Source organism: Xyrauchen texanus, chromosome 2, assembly GCF_025860055.1.
Source record: "Xyrauchen texanus isolate HMW12.3.18 chromosome 2, RBS_HiC_50CHRs, whole genome shotgun sequence".
NCBI classification, from domain to species: Eukaryota; Metazoa; Chordata; class Actinopteri; order Cypriniformes; family Catostomidae; genus Xyrauchen; species Xyrauchen texanus.
Window position 1 is genome coordinate 52869036 of NC_068277.1, and position 22146 is coordinate 52891181.

Genomic DNA, 22146 nt, shown 5'->3' on the forward strand with positions numbered 1-22146 from the left:
TGATGTCATTGTTTGGCTTGTTTTACTCTTGAATAGAAAAACTTAAGACCTTTTGTAATGGGTCCAGGCTCATAATCACTCTTTTATTTAATCTCAAAGGTGTTTTTCAGAAAATGTTTGTCAAAGGAGGTTGCATGGCTGTGTACCTAATTTAATGCACCTATTAGTGAGGGTGTAGCTGAATATATCAAACCTGGAGGGAGGTGTCCACATACATTTTGCCATGCAGTGTGTCAGAAGATCAGAACAATAAAATAAAGACCTTAAAAAAACTGTGAAAAGAAAATCATTTTAGGGGGAAAAAATACAGTAGCTAAGGTTTTGGCTCTCTCAAAATCACTATGACCACTAATGCAAGAGAGAAGAAGAGGCAGGAAGAAAATGGAAATCTGACACAGTGATGGAGACAGTGAAACTAGGTTTTAGGAAACAGACAGCAGTACTGGAAATCGTCCCAAATAGAGGTCATAAGACAAGCCATTCAATTGTCTTAAATGCCACTATATCTAGTCTAGGATGGTTTATTTTCACCCTTACACTCAGTAAAAGCATCAGCAGAAAATCCAAAGATTCTTGTAATCATGTAGTTTCACTCTTCTGTCATCAGGCCTGTGTACAACTGTACAAACCTCCAATTTCCAATATTTGATCTTTTAGTTGTGATTTCAGCACAATGTAATAGTTTCATATATGAACTCAATACATATATCATACACTTCAGTACACATCTTACCGTCCAGTTAGCCTTAGAGGAAGATATTAAGTTATATAAGAGGGCCCTGTGGCATCATTCTCCACGAGACATAAATGTCAACAGATTGTGCAAGTCTTATGATGAAGCACATTGTTTTTATTTTCTCCCTGGTTCATGTGACAATTTTCAACTGTGTTCTGTATTAGTTCATTTAAGGGCAAAAGAATGGATAGTAATGTTACAGTACTGTGCACTGGTTTTCAATGCAAAATCAGTGTCTATCAATATATTTGCTTATTTACAGATTTTAAAGAAATTATTTTGACCAGCATAGAAAGGCACAATGTATACAAATAGAAATACTCAATTAAAACCATGACCTTCATAAAGGTACCATAAAAAAATCTATTTCTGGTAAGTTACATTCATTTGACACTGAAAACTTCATCATATTTGTTCACTTATGAATAGAAATGTACATGAGAATTGTGATCCATATGATGTTCTTCATGTAGTGATAGGGGTAGGGTTACTTCTCATCAGTCCTCAGGTAGTTAGATTCATTTAGAGCAGAATTAGAATAGCATAGCGCATCAACTACATCACTGGCCTGATTCAACACACTAATCCTTGCTTTAACATACAACTCTGTTTTCCCAACCCTAATAGTACACATTGCATAAATATACCAGGAACATAAATATACGAGGGTGAATCTCATAAAACCTGTCAAGAAACATGTCTGGGTTATATTTACCCCAAAAGTAAAAAAAAAAAAAAAAAACTTATTATATTCATGACAATTCAGCAAATTTTCCAATGTGACATATATATACTGAAAAATAAACTGAAACTATATGGAGCCTTTTTTTGTGTGGCAACATTAACGTTTTTGCATTGTGACATATTGCATTGTGACCTTTCGTGACAATTAAAGGAATATTCCGGGTTTAATACAGCATTTATGGCATAATTTTGATTATACCACAAAAAATAATCTTTCTTTAAAAACCAAAAATCTAGGTTACAGTGATGCACTTACAATGGAAGTGAATGTGGCCAATTTTTGGAGGGTGTAAATGCAGAAATGTGATGCTTATAATTTTATTAGTGGACTTATATTACTTATAGTTGAAACTTGTTAATTATTTGAGCTGTAAACTTCTTTAAATCTTTGTTTTAGGGTTTACAGTAAAATAAATATTGCATTAAAGTAATAAGAATCTAATGTGAATCATCATTGATAATAAAGCATTACGGTAATGCAAATTTGGGGGCAAAATGTGCTTAACTGTCATGAAAATACAAATATGATTCTTTTATCATATTTCTTTTAATTTTGGGGGTGAAATATGACTAAACTATGTTTTGGTGACATTCACCCACAAACTCCAAACATCTCTTACTGTTCTTTTGTGTGTACCAATAAACTGTCTTCCTAAAGCTCTATGACATATTCACAGTGTTAACAAGAAATTGCATTATGTTCTGTTGTTCTGTTTTGAGACTGATTAAGTTGAATATGAGCTTGATTTCTTTCTAATAAGCAAACTGATCATCGTAAAACATCTCTAAAAGTACAACAGTAAGCACAGAAGAAACCCCACACCGGGACACTGGCTTGTTTGTTTTTTTACCACCTCTTTGTATAGAAAATATATGAAAATAATAATGTAGTGCTCTGATTTATTTAGCCCCACCTCCACAGACACTAAAGCAGGGAAGTTCTTAGAAGCTTATTTCATTATTATGCTGAATTTAAATGCATATAAAACAGTACGGAGGAAAAATCACACTACAGTTGTCCGTTCTATTTCGTTCAAGAGTGGAGTTTGTTCACGCCACTGAATTGTGGGACAAAACATTCACAGATAACCTTAATTTGCTCAAGCAAGTCTATAGCCTGATAAAGGGTCAATTTCTCTTGTGTAAACAAGCAGCAGTTCCTGTCTTCATTAAAGAGTTTTTCCAGTCAAAAAACACCTGCAGAATGACTTTAGAAAAGCTTCATCTTATGAAAGCTATTATTTTGGCTATATTCAAATGAAGAGGACGAAAGAGCGAGTATGGAAATCTCCCACAGCTCCATTAAGTAAGGAGTCATCCTCTGTCACCTGACTGGTGGAGCAGCCCTGTCACTCATAGTCCTCTCCTGCAGTCGCTGCATCCAGGGCAGCCAAGGCCTCGGCCACCATCAAGTCTGTGATGCTTATACAATCTATCTCTTTCTCTCTCTTCTGCTCTCCTTTCATTATGGAAGGAGCTGTTTCATCTCCATCCTCTATTATGAGCTTGGTGTCCACTGAGGAGAGGCTAGTGCTGCTTGTGTGCATATCCACCGACTGTATGCTCTCCTCATCGGCCGTGTCTGGAGTACTGGCCACTCTACTCCTCCTGTCCTCCTCCTCTTCCTCTGTCCCATCCGTCATTCCCCCTCCGCCCAGCCCAGAGTCTCGGAATCTCTCCTCTCGCTTGCCTGCTTCTGTGCCCAACACTAATTCGTTTTGTACGGGCGGGGCAGCACGCAAACTGGGAGTGGATTTTACGGGCGTCCCCTTACCCTCAGGCTGCAGAATGTAAACGCTGGGGTCACCTCCATCTGGGTTCGACCTGACCTGATCACCTGGAATATTGGCATGGAGCCGGTTTATGTGGTTGTTGTCGATGTCGAGTTTGGTAGGGCTGGGGTGGGTGCTATAACCCAGGTTATGGAAACCCTGCTTTTTGTGGATGTGGTCCGCCTCCTCTGGGAATCTGTGAGACTCATACAGAGAGCTAGTGGTGGGGTCCCGCTTATGACCAGAAACATCTACAGGGACTGAGGGGTCATAGATGTAACTGAAACAGAGAGAGGGTGGGGGTTGGAGGGGGTTAAATTGAAATGACCTTTGGTGGCCTTGAGAATACCTATACCATTTAACATTATAACTCAGTTAGGATATGAAAATCAGGAAAGAGATACAACTCAAAAAACACAATATCGTCAATAAATGATTCAACAATAAATGTCAAATCATCGCTGGCAGCTCGGAGATACACATTCAGTTATATGCAATTTACCATACATTTATTTCACCTTTCATAACGGATACTGTGCCTATTTTTTTACAAAAACAGTTTTGAGCTTGGTTAATTCATTTCTTTAAAAGAAATTCCACTTTTGAGTATGCGTTCTTCCCCACGGCTGAGTAGTTCTAGGAAAGAGTAAACTGCAAAGTGAGACAGACGTTGTACTGATAGTATTTAAAGGTCTGGTTCTACACAAACTATACCCAACAAAACCAAATAATTATCCATTTATCAGACCTCTGATATTGGTAGGTCTTAGGTGTTATTGTCTTCACATATGGAAAGTATCTCAGCCATTCATCATTGTACCTTATTTGGGATATTCTCTGGAACCTGATAAGGGCAGTGGATTTGAACGAACTCCAAATTTGCATTGCACATGTAAACACTCTTGCTGACGGAAGCAGAGCCACTTTGACGAATCCACATTTGTAAAATCTACAGGTTTATGAGTACTCACATTGTATTGTGTCCTGTTTCCTCTTTGAGGGGTTAATTGCATAACACAATATTTCCATAATATTTACAACAACTATATTTATAAGTTAACCATTTTAAGTAACAACATAGAAAACAGATAGTAAACAGACAGACAGGCAGAGTGGTATTCTAAGTGGTGTGTGTGTGTGGGGGGTTGTGGACTGGTTTATTTGTTGATGGTGGTAAATAGTGTCAGACACTTCCTACTGAGTTCCTTCTGCCTTTTACATCCTTTACCCACTAAGAGAGAAATAGAGACCGGTTATTCTGTCAATGTTAACCAAAAAGGCATGTCCTTTTGGTGTCTTCACTTTCATATTCCAAATATTTTGTGTATGATGTATTATATATTTGTATCATATACATTAAGTGTGTTTACTGTAAATGCATTACATGCCTTTCCTTTATCTGTATAAGGTCACATATATTGTCAGAGTAAACAGATTCAGAACGGGTAGATTTTTGCCCATTACCCAGATTTGCGTAGCATGTAAACACATTACCAGCATATCCAATGTGTGCATGTGTTGTGTGCATGCCTCTTCCCATTTTTATGTCAAAATCAGAGAATAATTAATTTAAAATGTTATTGTGGCAGGGTGGAGGGCGGGGCCGGGTCATGATCATACACACCCGCTCCATCAGAGGCTTCATTTGCCTGATAAGGGTCCGGTGTGTATGATCACGACCCGGCCCCGCCCTCCACCCTGCCACAGTCATGTAAACACGGATTTCTTGCTTTGTCAGATTTTTTTAACCTTCCTTTTCTGTTTAGACATTTTTGACCTAAATACATTTTTAAGATGTAATAAAAAGGGTTTCTTTTATCAGACTATTTTTAATTTTCCTCCACTAGCCATCTGAACACACACACACACACACACACACACACACACACACACACACACACACAATTGGACTTATTTTGATAAGTCTTAGTGGTCCTAAAAATATAAAAATAAATACAACTTTGCTGTTCGACCATAGGAAATTAATGGAAAAGACAAATACAATATATAAATCAGCCGCAATGCAGAAACACACACACACACACACACAAACACACACAGAGAGAGAGATGAAGGGGGGAGACTTTACAACATGCAGAGAAACAAAATACACGATTAGTAACAAAAATGTCTTCTCTTTGTAATACCAGGTCAGGTTTGATAAGCATGTTACATTATTGCAAAAACACTTTTTGATAATGTCTTAATTGATATCTAAATAAATAACTTAGAATAACATTTTAGAATTACCACAAAGCAGGAGTCTGCATAGAACACTGCAGCCATCTACTGGCTATTATTGACATGATTTGAAATTAATTTTTCTTTTTTCACCAGAAGGCAGCAATCTACCCTTAATACAGGACATATTCTCATGTTTTCTTATATTTCTTATATTTTCATATCTTCTCATATTTATATTTCAACAAGATTTTTTCTTTAGATAAGTTATATAAACATGCTAATTTGCATATGCAAATGAATGGCGAAATCAAGAAATGTATATGTAAATAAGATTCAAGGAAGAAGAAATGTTATCATTTCTTTACAAAAACAGTTACACCTGTACTGTGTCCGGCCAAAAGTGACTGCAAATAGCAAAGTAAACGGCTCAACTTGATCCGAATAGTAGGGTTAAATAAGCTGATTTTGGGGAGTAATTAGCATATTGGTGTGAATGTAAACATGCTCATTGATAACAATCCACATGTATGAAACACAACACGTGTTTGTGCACCAGATCAAATTTAAATGTTCCACACTGAGAGGTCTTTAAATTGTATCCCTAGTAAACATTACCCTCATAAAAGGACACACACTGCCCAGTAATATGAGCTCTTTTTGCCAAGTAAAAGCTGTAGCAGAATAGAATGCTAACTTTTCTGAGACAATGCAAACAAAAGCCTGAGAACACAAACACTGCATCCCAAATTGCATTCTATATTACGTGAGATAAGTATTAGTGCATCCAAATCATACAACATTGAAAATTGTCAAAGTCAAAAGTACCCAGATCATATACTTCTTTTATACAAGTGTGCACACGTGTATTCTTGTCAGCTAATTTCGAACACAACCCCTACCGTAATGAAAGAGGAGCAATTTGTGAGATAACTTTCACTTTTTTCAATTGACAAAATTTTCCTGTCCAATTACCAGTAAAGTAGATACTTTTGGATAGAATGAGTATCTGAAATATGATGCACCCCTTGACATGACTTTGAACCTATAAGTCAAGAGATGTGTCTGTTGAGCACGTTTCATAGATTTGGAAAAAATTCCATTAGAATACACATTTATGTATGATAAATACAATAAGAAAGCTGTAAACGTTGTAAATAAGAATCATACAGAAACTTTAATGGTGCATGAGGTGTATGTTCAAATTGTAGTATTCGCATAAGCCAATTCTTGCAGCTCAAGCTAAGCCTGGAAATGTGACATTCTGGGCACTTATGGGGCAGTTTAACGCAGACCGTGTGAATAACATTTAAAGCTTCAGTATAAACTAAAAAAGCATGTGCCAGTGATAGCAGGCAACACAGGTTTGGCATACTCAATCACTTAACAGATTAAAGGTCAGCTTTAGATGAGCGACTACATGACCTCTCAGTCTGACTGAACTGTTAAAGAGTAGCATGAGAAATATACAAAATCTCTACTTTTGTCTACTTCCTGTCTTACCTTTTTATCATCCTACAGCAACTGCAACCCATCTGGACAGTTGTGTAGAGTACCTGGGGAGAGATACAAAGGGGTTTCTGTGAGTGTGTGTGTCATGTAACTTTCTGGAGAGTATACTTGCCACAGACAATCCATTTTCTAAACTAATGCTATTGTCAAATAATCAAACAGGCAATCAGAGCAGGATGTATTCATTAGTATTTATATTGCAATATACAAAGAATTGTGTGGCTTTAAGTGTGAAGTTACATTTCAGAAATAGTTATTTGAAGAATCTACTGTTGTGCCAGATCTGGGCTGCTGAATCAGTGCTTAGGAGAGTGAAACATGATTTCAACAAAGGGCTATTCAGTAACTGCTAATTCTTCACCTCGGCTGTCGGAACATGTGGCTGTGATCACAGTCATATCAATGTAAAGAGACCTGCTGACACAATCAATGGAAAACCCAAAGAATTTGGAAGTACTGAATAAACTTAGTTGAATTGTGTCATTTCTGTGCTACTAGCATCACCGGATGGAATAAAAAAACTAATAAAAATAAATAATAATTGGTTTCCATCAGATATCCCAAACACTCCCCCCGTACCATCAGTCGTAAAACAAATTGTCCGCCCCAAACACACACCCTTCATTGGTTCAATATTCCGGTGTCGGGCTGGGGTGTCAGCCTGACACTGGCAAGCATCGTTAGCCAACTATGGTCACAAGTTCCATCATTTCCAACATAGTTAAACGATTTGGTGTTTCCTGAAACTGTAGTTCCAACGAACATTTGGAAGCACCATTGCAAGGTTGTGTGGTTGAATTTCAGTAGCGGGTTGTGCATTTTAAGTCTTGGCCTTCAGTGCGATTCATGCCATTAAGAAAACACTGTTTCACAATTTATAAGACACCCTATCCCTATGGATGTCATAGATTACATCGCAGCCAAATAAATAATACCAATTGACATTCCAACTGCCTAATTTACACTTAGAAAACTCCTGATGTTGCTATAACAATGCAAAAAGCACTTGTCAATTTACTTGAGGTGAAAATTGGCCCTCATTTCCTGTTTTCATCTCACGTTTTTAAATACATAAGGATCTCTTTCTCACCCACCAAGAACTAATAAACCAGTCTGATAGGCTGATGAATCTGACAATCTGACTTTAGATACCAATTCACTTGCACTGTTGAGGGATTCTGTAGACATTCTGAAGGTTTAACAGGGGGGAGCTCAGACTCACTCGCTGCTTCGGAAGCGCTCGGCTTTGGGCATGTGATTTGTGAACCAGACGTCACACTTCCCTTGTAAATATCAAGAAATAAACTCTGATTGAAACTCTGATGAAACTATTCGTTGTTTGGTATTCGTTTTTAGATGAATTAGTAGTGGAAAACGATTGTAAATAAATAGGCAAAAAGGTGAATGAGAATGAAAGGATGAAAAAAGAAAGATATTTTAGACATGAAATGGGGCTTTTCCACTGCATGGTACAACTTGACTCAACTTGACTCTGCTCGCTTTTTGGGGGTTTTCCACTGTGGATAGCACCTGGTACCTGATACATTTTTTAGTACCACCTTGGTTGAGGTTCCAAGTGAGCCGAGCCGATACTAAATGTGACGTCAAAACCCTGCAGATCACTGATTGGTCAGAGAGAATCGTCACTACCAGCGTCACTGGATTTCCAACACAGACATCAACCTGCTAGTTTTAAAGTTAGAAACTGCGATAACAGTATAATTTGTTCACGTGCCTTTCAAATTGTGAAAAAAGAAACGGCTGTACGCGAAACCACGCAGTGGTCAATAAACGTGGTCCAGACTGTCCTCTTGTTAGTAACAACTAAAAAGTCTTTCATGAAGTGTATCAGCTGTTGGCCGCATGTGGCTAACACCGGACCTACCAACAGTGTAGGGAAAAGTAAAAATAAATAAAAAATCACTTAAAATTGACTACAGAACCATCAAGGAAAAGTGGAAGTGGTTCGACCAAATGGACGCTATCTAACTGGCATTGATCCACGATGGAGGATGGTACGTTTTGTTAACTCTATACTCTGCTTGAAAGCTTCACTTTATTTAGTTGACCAGGTTCTGGAAGCTTGCTTCTAAAACAACCAGGCCAATTTAACTGTTACGCTTGTGTAAAATCACCATGCAACAACTGCTTTATGTAGCACAATGAGCTAGTAGCTAACAGCTAGCGGTTGTGTTATTGTTTTGGTCAGTAAAGTTTGTGTCGTATCGTGTTTAAGATGATGTCATGGCAGTAGAGGTGGTGTAACTATGACGATCAGCCACTGCACTATACAGCAGTGGAAAAGCAAGCTCAGAAAAGTAAAGCGAGTAGGGTTGAGGCGAGTCGAACCGTAACGTGCAGTAGAAAAGTACCTTTAGGCCAGCATAGAAGGCTTTGCTGACCCTGTGAATTCGCCACTGTTGAAACTACAGCTCTTTACATGTGCTTAGAAGCATAGCTCCTTGTTAGTTGACATCATTTGACTTCTCAGAGGCTTCTATATCTTTTATTCCATATATTTCTTTCATTCTGTCAAGATTTTGACCACGTTTTCTTGCACTTAAGAAAACTGCTAATTCCGAGGTTTCGCAGAAAGCAGTTCTGAAATGTCACGTAAACGTGAATGCAGCCATTTAAGGGATTAAAGACTATTAAAAGAAAGCGCTTTAACACACATGGCTTACTGTATGTGTGCGTGTTAATGCATACAGTATGTGGCGTTCTTAAAGGTTTTGGAGGAATGTGCATGTCCATATGTGATTTGTGATTTAAATTTTTTTGCTGTTCACAGAGTCTAGGGCTGTCACGTAGACAAGAGTGATTTCTCAGGACACCTATTTCAGTAATATACTGTATGTCATGTAGTATAGACATTTAATGCGTGGTAACCTGAAAAATTACTATCAGCCGCTCATACTGACATGACATATGGAGTTGACTCATGAAATTGTCAGGTATGGTGCTGTAGTTGCATTGTTAAATGGGGCAGCCACACATCTGTGTTTGACATTCTGGATTATTCCCCCACAGTGCCGTCAAATAAATCTGTTATTAATAAATCCTTATTTTCCGAAGAGCAACACAGAAGGGTTGACCTTTCCAATGCCTGTCACATCATTTCAGGCTTTGGCATTTTTTGTGCTCTTTATGAGCGAGTTGCCTTGTAAATAATTGATGGTTCAGTGTGGGAAAAGATCCGACTAATAGGACAAAGACACTCCCAGACTGCCTCTATTTCTCCTGAGAGAGACAGCGGCATGGAAAACAGAGACTCTGACCTCACGTGTCCCAATATGTTAGACACATTCAAAACATTCAAAGCTATGAGAGCACTGCAGGAGTGGCCATCATAAACACATTATGAAGATCATTTAGATAATATTTCCATAGAATCATAGCCCAATCATAAGAGTAAAGCACAGATCTGAACCACAACTGAACCAAATCTAAATTAATAAAATATATTTTAGTATTAAGGAAGTAACAATTTACTACATTGTTCATTGTATAGAAAAAAGATGCAATGGTGACTGAGTTTAACATTCTACCAAACTCTTCTCTGTCATACATGTTTGGAACAAAAAGGGGGAGTAAATAATTACAGAATTTAAATTTTTTGGTGAACTGTCCCTTTTAAGAGCTAATTCTATTTGATTTGACTTTCATTGGCGTAACCTAATGCAGTCAGTTTGATTCAGTCAAATTAAATGATATTTTTGACTTGAATAAAACCAGTTCATTTAGATTTTATACCCTGAAGCACATTTTATATGTTTCATTTAAGTTTGACAGTGCACATGACTGAAATCAAGACAAATAAGGTATGTGTTCAATTGAAAACATTAAAATATTGGCTCTGAAACTTTACATGCCACTTGCTGTGACAAAAAGGCAAATGTTTTAGAACAAGCTCTTACAAGTGGAAACATTCAAAACAGTGGAAAAATACTGCACTTGGAGGTCAATAGGCAACTGTGAGCCGATGTTCGTCTTTATAATGTTTGTGATGTGAAAGATATAAAAATAAATATTGTCTTATTTTTTTACAAAATGAGTAATAATTGCAGCATCCCAAAATAAAAAGTACCATGTGACAGCAGTACCATGGGCATTTGGTACCACTGAATTACCATGGCATTATTTTAAGTACCTTGAAGCACCATGTATATACTGTACCATTGTACATGAATATGGTACACATTCAGTACCAAGGTATAGAACTACACTTTTCTTAGCCTTCTTTGCAATACCTTTTAACCAACTGACCCCAAGGTCATTCTTAGTCCTAGCAAAGTAAACAAAGACATAGTTCTTCAAATGTTGTTCATATATTTTCCTTGAAAAGTGTGCCTGCTAATTTTCAAAACAAATAAAATAAATGCTACTTTGCATCTAATGCTTTAATATCATAATTTTAAAAAGTGTGACTTAAAGGTCAAGTCAAGTATGTAATTTCCAACATGATTACCCTAGGATTGGCAACAGTATGCTGACTCACTGACATGCCCTACCTCCCATCGTACATATTTGGAATGGCTCAATAACAATTAATTTCCCTCAATGCACGACTGGTAGTGCGTTGTGTCAGTTGTATGGGAGACCACAATTCAATCCTAATTTAAACGAGGAAGTAATCACATTTGTATAAACAATCACAAGCATGATAACGAGGTTGCATTTTTAACCTAACATTGCATTTTGTCTCTACTAATGATTAGGGTTAGATTTGGGTTTTGGTTGGGGAGTATATTAAACAAAATAAGCATTTATCTTCATTTTAAACCATGAAACCATGAAACTATTATTTTCACAACTGGCTTCTGGCGACCTCTCCTAGATACAAATGGATGTCACACTTGTTTATATGCTCTGAAACACTTACCGCTTTAACCTCTGGAAGCTGTGTTTTCAAATTCGGTCAACGTATACCGATTTCGGATGAAGAAAAATTGCCACACACTTGCCGATTTTTATGTCTGATCAGGCTGGTAATTTTTGCACCACTAGCATCACCAAAGAGAATTGCAAAAATAATGTTTTTAAAGAGGCTTCCCCAAAGTCACACTACTGGCAATGTCACCACTTGAGCTAGGGCTGCACGATGTAGACAAAAAGTCATTTTGTGATTGTTTTGAAAAACAAATATTGCGATTGTGATTTGAACTGTGATATGATAGACAAAAAACTATACAAAAAATGGTTTGACATGTTTTAAGATTTACGCATTTCAATTTCATAACCAAATTCAAATTTAATTGAATTTTAACTAAAATAATTTAATAAAACTGTTTGTTTTATCTCGTTGAAGATTATGCAATGTAATTGTAAATCATTTTGTTATGAAATTGAAATACGTAAATCCCAAAAATATTTTATGAGTGTAGTAGCGGAGTGATAACTTTTCACCAAAATTAATGTTTTGACCCTGCTCCACTGCCAAACAAAAGACGTAAGAGTCCTCTTAAAATGAACCAAACTCAGGCCTTTTTCACTACAGCCAAAATTAAACAAATAAATAAATAAAACAGTGAAACATCTTTATAGTGTGCTTCTCATTTTAAAATGTTGTCCACTTCAATCCACAAATACCCATGTCATATTTTATTAGAATATTAGTTTTATTAAATATATATATTATAATATAATTATTATTTCTTTTGTATATTATTTTTTCAAAATATATTTGGAATTACGCAAAAGTGAAATTAAAGTGAATCTGGAGTATTTAAGCAAATTGAACCGAGTTGTGGAGCACAGAACTGCTCTGCAAACAGTAAAAACACAAAACAGACCAAACAGAGCACACATAACCTTTGACGCGAGCAGCACATGCAGATTATTTATTAATTTAATTAAATCGCAGCCTTTTGTGGTTTAATAATCATAATGCAATTTAAATTTTAATTCAATTAATTGTGCAGCCCCAAGTGTGGGGTAAAAGGCTCCTTCACCACCATTTTTAAAAACTGAATTTGAATCAAAACATCCTTCTGTTATTATTTATTTTAACATAAATTATGTTGTAAATTATTCAATAAAAAGAAACACATTCTGTAAATGTTGATATATTTTGTGACCAGAAAAAAGCTAATCTTCCTTTAGGTGTGACTTTAGCCCCATTGTACCCTACACACCTCACCTTTAAGTGTCCTGGTGCTATTGTATGTCTATTTACTGTATACTGGATACTGTAATAAGCTGCTCTATACACTATTTGGAAGAGGATTATACAAAAAATGATCCTAAAAGGTATAACTCAAACTTCATAGCCCATAGTCCATTGCCATGGACCCACAAAACTGGCTAGAGTGTTGCTAGGTGCCAGATGTGGTGCATGGCAAACACCTGTTTGACAGCAGGAGTATAACAGGGCACCTGGAAACCTTTTTGTCAACTGCTCAGCATTATTGCATTTTACAGCAGTCAACAAAGCACACCCACTCACTTCCCAGCAATACAAAACCTCTCTATCACTACAATGATAAAAATAGTTTTATGTGTAGTTAATCAATAATGTGATGACTCAATTAAAATATTATAAAAATGAAACAAATAAAGAGGCATAACATCAGTCGGAATATCTAAATTACATTCACGTGTAATAGCTTTGTACAATTTCATGACAAACTAAGAATTACTGTAGTCTTAAACACAAGTGTAAATGGCGTTATTACAGCTCTCTGGAATACTTGATTTTGATTGGTCAATAGCAGCATTCTGCTGTCAAATTTCCAGTATAATGACTGCTAAAATGTATAATGGAATGTATTACAGGCTAAAACACAGACGGATTGAAATGTGAGCTCAATGCCATTGGCAGGAATATATTGGAGTAGGGAATTTCTCATCACTGTAGAATGTGTGCCCTCAAGCTCTGCTCTCTGGCCTGCGCTGTGAAAGTGACAAATGCTTAATCTCCTGCACGAGAATAAGGGTTCTTTTCCATTCTTTAGCCCTTAACCTTCTCAAGACACGCAAACAGGTAAGCACACACACACACACATGGTGGTAGCATTAAATGACAGACTCTGCTCTCAGCATTATTCAAATGTAAAAATCCCTGGTTCTACCGTGGTGTGTGTGTGCCAGCCCAAACCAACACATGCACTGGCCTTCAACAGCCAAGATAAACAAACACGCAAGCCACTAATGTTTCATGCCCTTTCAATTTGTTGAGAACAAAGCGAAGCATACAGCCAGATAAAACATGTTGAGAGATAATTAGAGCTATCAATGGCCAGCTGAGTACAGTTATACACGATCTGAAATCCTCCCATTGACACCAGTAGGTTGCAAGTTTCCTATATACCAAATAACAATCTCCTATGATTTAAAATGGCTTACATGTAATAACACTTTTTAGGGAATGTAGCTAGAACTATCCATTTGTATTATTTCTCTGGCAACACTTCATAAATAGGATAATCATTAGTAAATGCATTAGGTATCATGAATAATTTATAAGTATATGTTGACATTGCCCCGCGACCCTGTACACAGGATAAGCGGTTGACGATGGATGGATGGATGTTGACATTGGTATTAACCAAAATTAACCATATGTGACCCCACGTCCACATGTGTGAACGTTGTATTTTTGCTTCACTGTACGCGATGCATAATTTAAAGTCATTTAAACCAACTGAATATTGTTCGCAAGACTCTAAACTGTCTTTTACGGGTTAAACTTCTAGTGCAACGAGTCACTTGACACAACAGCATGCCGTCGGTTTCCTTGAAGTGATTCTACAGGCACAGAGCCAACAAAAGTGTCTCTGATAAGAAACCTCTAAGTTTTTTCACTTGGGTGTAAAGAGTAGCATCTCTAGTTTAGTTTTATATGCCGCTTTAAAAACTTGATAAACATGATGTCCACATTTGTAGAAATTGGGACATTTTTCCCTCCAAAATGAACTTTCAACATTAACACATCTAAAGGTCATTTTGCTTGATTTTAATATATATGTTACATGCACTTTACAATACGTTCTATTCATTAACATTAGCAAATGCATTACTATATTTACAGTGCATTTTCACTAAGTGTGCCGCACAAGCCCTCAAAAGTGAAGCCAAAACGTCTCGATCGCCCCCCCGGTGACTGGTCCTAGTATAGGTCATAAACCCCGCCTCCCCATGTTATTCAACGGGACGTGAGACCAACTAAACAATTAAATTACACTTCACATATCTTTTTTCCAAAGATAGTTTCTGTCACGTACTCTAGTTTCTATCACGTTGATGTAATTTCAAGTGTTTGTTTTCAAAATAAGTTTGTTTTTAGTTAGTTATTTGATGCTATAAAAACGGTGCTGTGACATCATGATTGACAGCTGTGATTGACAGGTTCTCTGAGCGAAGTAGTCACTGGAGCACCAACAGACTTTTTTTCGGGATCTTCGGAGGACTGAGGAGATTGGAGCTTTACATTTAATATCTAAATTTCTATAAATAATTATTTCACACCATCATAAGTCAAAAGTGCAGGGGCGTGTGCTTGCGATTGATTCAGCGAGAGTGAGGGCGGAGCCTTGATTTCACGGCTTTACTTCCTGCTCACTACTGCGCAGGTCTGGTCCCGAAATCGCAACTGCGCAGACTCAAGTCCCAAGATGTCAGCGCCATATCGGGACTCTGGCGGCTTCAGTTCTCACCAATGGAAAAGAGCGACAGTCTCTGATTTTCACATTAAAAATCAACGGGTTCATCCAAAAGCTGAAACATTTTGCTTTCAGATGCTTTATGTGGAGTTAGGATGAAAATAAGGTGCATTTCGAACTGTTCTGAGACCAGTGCAAACAGACAGCACAATAGAAGTTAAGTAATTCACTAAACAGGGAGAAGAGGGCATCTTTAACATATGCAGCTAAGTGCATTCACTACTAAAATCAAAAACCAAAAGTTCAGTTTCAGGCTGCAGATGATGTTTGGACCACTAGACATGTTTGTCAGAAATGGGACAATGTTAATCAGTACATAGATTCTGAATTAATTATGTATAACTTTATTTTAAAATAGTTAGCAGTGATTGGATGATGCTGTTGATGCCTAATAAAGTGATCTGTGTATATTGTTCATTGTTAGTTCATGATACCTAATGCATTAACTACTGTTAGCGAATGGAAACTTTCTGAGAAGTGTTGCCATAGAAGCTATAAAAGTATTGTTCATTGCCAGTTCATGTCTAACTAATAGTTAACTAATGATAACAAATACAACCTTATTGTAAAGTTTTACAATTTTTCTTATATGTCAATGTATCTTTTTAATTTCTCATTGTATTCCCGTTTCATCCTGTTTCTCATTGTATTACCTTTTTATTACTGTTTCATCATAACACCATAAAATTATATTATGTGAAGTTGTGTACATTATATGCAAATAACATATAATACAAGAGTGGATCCAGGTTTACAGCAAGCTGTTCTCTGTTGTGCCAGGACCTCAATGTATTAAATTGCTTGTTTGTGTTATCAGTTGAAACATTACACAACCCTGTAAATCCAAACACAGGAAAGAAAAGATCACAGCCAACATATATTTCCACAAATCAAAGGCATATGCAGTTCTGGGTCATACATGAGTACTTCAATTAGTTTAACTTCACAAACCTCCTCTGGGCTAATGGTTAACTCTTAAACACTATTTTTACCTTGAGGACTGAGCCAATGTTTAATAAAGTGCATTCACTAATACACACATAGTCAGAGAGGGAAGGGGGTGGTAAAGGATATTAGGTTATCTGTCAAGGCAGTAGGCCCTATGTGTAACTCAGTATTGGATGATGCGTCTTTATCATAGTGGGATCAGATTCAGGAGGGTGTGGTTAAGACACACACAAGTGGGAAAACTGGTTTAGTATCTCTTTCTCTCTCTCTGCACGTGTTATGCTCCTCTTCGTTTTATTTATGGCATATGGAAACAGCCAGATGGCATGAAATTGTACTCCATTTACATATAACACGGGTCATTAACAATGCAAGAAACATTAAGACTCTGTCGCAAAAGCTAAAAACATTGATGACAACAACATTTTCAGGTGCAATTTTACTATACATTTTCATTTACAATAAACTGCATGTGTACATTTATTGTTCCACTTAAAGTATCTTTCCTTATCTTGTTAGATCTAAAAAAATAAATAATGTAACTGGCCATCCAATGGCAAACTATATTTTTTCCATATATCTGGAACAGCCAAACATCTTTATAAAATATGAATGCATTTGAACCTCCCTTTAAATGCGTCTTGAAATATGGCTGGCCAATGAGTGCATTTCCCTGGAAGCTGTTGCCATGGCCTCATTACCAGAAAACAAATGCGTGCAGAATCAGCACTCTTGAGAATGCCCGTATCATCACTTACAACCATGCTAAACACACCAAACAAGGATCCACCTTACATCCTGTGTGTAGCATCTCTGAACACACTCATTCATTGTCATCTATTATTCTATTCTTATAGTTACTGATGTGGGGTTTACATATAAAAACTGAGTCAGACTGACAAAAAAAGAGAGCTTGAAGGTTGCTGGAGGGGCTAAAATATCAACATGTCTTCAAACGGCACTTTCTTATACACAGATCCCTATTGTCTCATACTGTACACTCAGTGAGCACTTTATGAGGAACACCTGTACACATTTTATCTAATCAGCCAATCGTGTGGCAGTGCAGTACATAAAATCATGCAGATACGTGTCAGGAGCTTCAGTTAATGTTCACATCAACCATCAGAAGGGGGAAAAAAGTATTTAGGTGATTGTTGGTGCCAGACGGACTGGTTTGAGTGTTTCTGTAACTGCTGATCTCCTGTTAGTTTTGCGGATGGAAACACCTTGTTGATGAGAGAGGTCAACGGAGAAAGGCCAGACTGGTTCGAGCTGACAAAAAGGCAATGATGACTCAGGTAACCACTCTGTAGAATTGTAATGAGCAGAACAGCATATCAGAATGCACAACATGTCAAAGCTTAAGGCAGATGGGCTACAACAACAGAAGATCACGTCAAGCACTTTATTAGGTCCACAGTGTTCCTATCAAAGTGCTAAGTAAGTGTATATCTGATTAATGTTCATAAATGTACATCAATCTAGTGTTTTCAACAATTGGATAACCGAGAAAAGTAAAAAAAAAATAATAATTAGGCATATAAACTTTTACAAAGTGCCACCAAATTACGATTAACTGTTAAATTCTAGGAGATTTTGAACAATAAAATATTCCTGCATTGTAACGAGATCAACAAAGGTCATCCCATGATGTTCAGTGCTATTGCTTGGACTGCAACTGCAGTCTACACAAAACTAGTTTTCACGATCAGAGATTCACAGTCATGGGATCGCACGTGAGGGAAGAGGGATTCAAACACAGGCCCTAGGTGGTCTGTGTACATTCCTACTATCCTCACAACATCGTGAGGTCACTAAAAATAACCCTTTTCACTTTAAGGTGTATATTTAGCTGTCCTTCTAACAGAGCTATTATATCAAAGTGGGCAACAGCTAATGGGAAAGAGATGAAGAGATTAAATCCGTGAATAATGAACCACGGAAAAAAGAAACTGCTTTGTGCTATCCTACGTCACGCTCAGATGTATAATATAGGCAAGCCTGTGTACACACTAGTAGTGTAAATGTCAATGTAAAATCCCATAGTCTGACAGAGCACAAAGCCCAATGGCCCTTCACAGGGCACCTCTGGCCACACCTTACTCAGCCCAAGCAGACCTCGCTCTAAAATAAACAGAGACTCTGACTGTAAACACCTAGGCAAACTGCATAAACCTGCGATGATTCTTATGTCATCATGGAAAATAAAGGTAGATTTCATAGGCACTCTACAAAAGGCATTCAAATCTTGCATTAAAATCCTCTTCATCACTGATTCTCAACTGTCAGGAAAATGTCCTGGTCCTACTTTACTTCAAAATCAAAAGAAAGAAATAAGAATTGATATTTTATATATATAAAATAATGTCTATTTTTAGGGCCATTAAGATTTTTTTTCATTGTTACATTATTTTCATGACAGTTTAACAAATTTTACCCACCAATTCTCATTAACACAATGCAAAAAAGATTTAGATATTATCATTACCGAAATGCGAATTATATATTATTTCAAATTGGTTAAGTATTTATATTTCATAGTAGTAATCCCTTGGTACTGACTACTTTTACCCACTTTTTTACCTTCTTTTTTTGCTGATATTAATTTAAAAATCATCATAAAACAACAGCATCATTTTGACAGTAATACAGTAAAATTACTGTGTTATGATAATGAGAATCATCATTGAAAAACAAAAAATGGGAATAATAGACGTCAAATGTCCAGATGCTTTACAGTAATGAGAATTGGGTGGTTAATGTGCGTACATAATGTCACAAATAGGGAGGTCAATTGATTATCATTTTTAATCGCATTTATTACGCGGTATGCCTATTAATGAATCAAATTAATCCCATATATAAATATTTGCTGAGAAAGCCCCTCAAATAACAATAATTACATTTACAATGATTTAAAGATTATAAATAGTTATATTTTAATAATCATACATAAAATATAAATATTATAAAACATATTAATACAGATAATTAAAATACATAACATTATTGTGGTATGCGAGTAAAGCATTAAAAATTATGGTAACACTTTACAATAAGGTTCCGTTTGTTAAAATGAGTTAACAACATCGGTTAACATGAACTTTCAACTAACAATACGTTAGTTCATGTTAATTTCAATATATACGAATCATTTTTTAAATCAAAATGTGTGTTTGATAACATTTGTTAATGCACTATGAACAAACATGAACTAACAAACAAAGTATTTTTATTAACAAAGATGAATAAATGCTGTAAAAATTATATTGTTCATTGTTTGTTCATGATACATAATACACTAACTAATGATAAGGAACGGAACCTTACTGTAAAGTGTTACCAAAAAGACAATACAAAAAGTGGCTTTAGAATCCAATATTTGTTTTATTTCCATATTATTGAACATAAGACTATCATTGTCCTATAGTTCACAGCAATCCATTTTGAAATTGAATTTGTCTAGGTTCCGTTGTGTCATAAACATACAGTTATAAGGTCGCTGTTTGAAGTTTAACGCAAGGATGTAACCACATATTCAGGATTGGGGAGGACCAAATGTAATCATTTAATAATCAACCATGGAAAAAACCCATATCGGTAGAGCAATATTATGAATATTGGGGAGGACATGTCCTCCTCAATGTCTATGGTGGCTACGGCCCTGGTTTGACATAGTTTGAAACTTAAAAAAACACATCTTGAGATCACTGCATTTGGAAATGTGCTCCATCAAGCTGTTTAAATGCAAGAACGTGTTCTCATATTGTGCCGTCGGTAAGTGTTGTTTGTTCTCTGTATAAACTGCACGCTGCCTATACAGCTGGACTTTCGCTTACTGCCCCCTGGAGAAAAATGGTGGTACTCCATGCTTGAATTACAGTCAGGGGACATGATTGTGTTAATTTTTATACAATTAACACTGAATTAACGTGTTAAATCGACTGCAGTAGTCTTAATGTTCCTAAATTTCATTTTCTTTATGCAAAATATAATGTAATTTTTTTTACATTTATTATTTAGGGTTAAACATTATGATAATACCCATATGTGAAAAAAAAAAGTTTTTTAAATTAGTAAAGCATTTATACATCATAGTAGTACTCCCTTGGCACTGCATGTCATTTTTGCTTATTTTAATAAAAAATAAAAAAAATCACAACATCAAGTTTTATTTTTTTTACTATAATACATTTACAATTGTGTTACGATAGTGGGAATCATCATTGAAACAATAGGAATAGCACAGTCAAATCATCCAGATGTGTTTTGAGAATTACGGTAATATAAAATAGATAATAATTACGGTAATGAGAATTAAGGGGGATATAGCAAAATAATAATGGGAATTGCAAAAGTAAAACATCCAAATGTTTTATGAGAATAATTATAGTAATTTGTAATAATTATGTAATAATTAAGGGAATAATCTTATTACGGTAATGAGAATTGACGGGAATAAAATTAGCTAAGTGTCCTGAAAGTAGTCAACAATGCAAATAACACCTGACAATCTACAACCCCTTTACTTCTGCCATCTTTTGACAGTTTAACTAAAAGTACGATTTAACCAATTTAAGATCCCAAATAATAACCAAACAACCGATTTGACTTACTTCTGAACAGTTTAAAGGTTTTAGCCTACTCCTTAATATTCCGAAACAAAGCAAACAATACGGTGACGTTGCCAAAACGAGAGAATTTGCTCAACACCTGCGTAGTTGTAACACAATCTTAAGACTTGTTTATGGTCAATCTTTTCTGAAGATGTGTTAATCTTCATATTGTTATTTCACTAATAATGCAATGACACTCCGCACTGAGCTCTGCGCAACAGGTGAGAGAATAACTTTAACAAGCCCATTGAGAGCTCGTGTGTCGAGTTTAAATCATCAAACATCTTTCATCACTGCGAGATGACTTAATCATTTGTTGTAAAACCCTTTACCTGTTACAGTGATGATGAAGGTGTGGCAGTTGTTTGCCAGAGGGGCTTCAATTTCACTGATAACTCCGGTGTTCATTTATTTTTCCAATTCGTAGTTCGTAAAACAGAAGTGATCCAAATAAATTAAGTGTTCCAAAAACTTCTTTCATGACCGAAATACGTCGCGCACGCATCGCGCTTGCAGCCCGCTTACTCCTCCTTGGTTATGTTTGTTTTTTCTTCCTTGCGTTACTGCTTCCGAGTACGGGAAGGTCCCCCGTGACTCCGCTCAACCATGCCTCCTCGACACGTCTATTTGAATTTCAGATGGCAGTCTGGAGAAGGGCCTGTGCTCGGCACGTTAATGACAAACCATGTGACGAGGGATCAGGAAAACTCAGCGGACTGAGGAACAGTTTTAAAACCATTGGAACGCAAAGCAATAATTACACCACCACAAATAGCGAATACCCAGACTAACTAACACAGCCGAGGTAAGGCTATTAGAGAGTCTGGGCAGGTGCATTACAATGACATGTAATCTAAAAAGACTAACAAATATTATGCAAATATTTGGGTAAAAATGATTGGCAAAGGTGCTCTTGTTAGGCTCCCTGAAATGGACAGTGCCTCCAAAAATGAAACCGTTGTCATTATTTACTC

The 22146-nt window shown here is 36.4% G+C and overlaps 1 protein-coding gene across 1 annotated transcript; it reads right to left on the minus strand.

The window, feature by feature from the left end:
• Window positions 1-803: 803 nt before the first annotated feature.
• On the minus strand, window positions 804-21823 carry zgc:194930 (uncharacterized protein LOC557813 homolog). Its single transcript, XM_052149990.1, has 3 exons — window positions 21505-21823; window positions 6937-6989; window positions 804-3532 (listed from the first exon to the last, which is right to left on the minus strand). The coding sequence occupies exons 2-3, from the start codon at window positions 6966-6968 to the stop codon at window positions 2830-2832; spliced, it is 735 nt and encodes a 244-aa protein (XP_052005950.1). The 5' UTR covers window positions 6969-6989; window positions 21505-21823; the 3' UTR covers window positions 804-2829.
• Window positions 21824-22146: the final 323 nt, after the last annotated feature.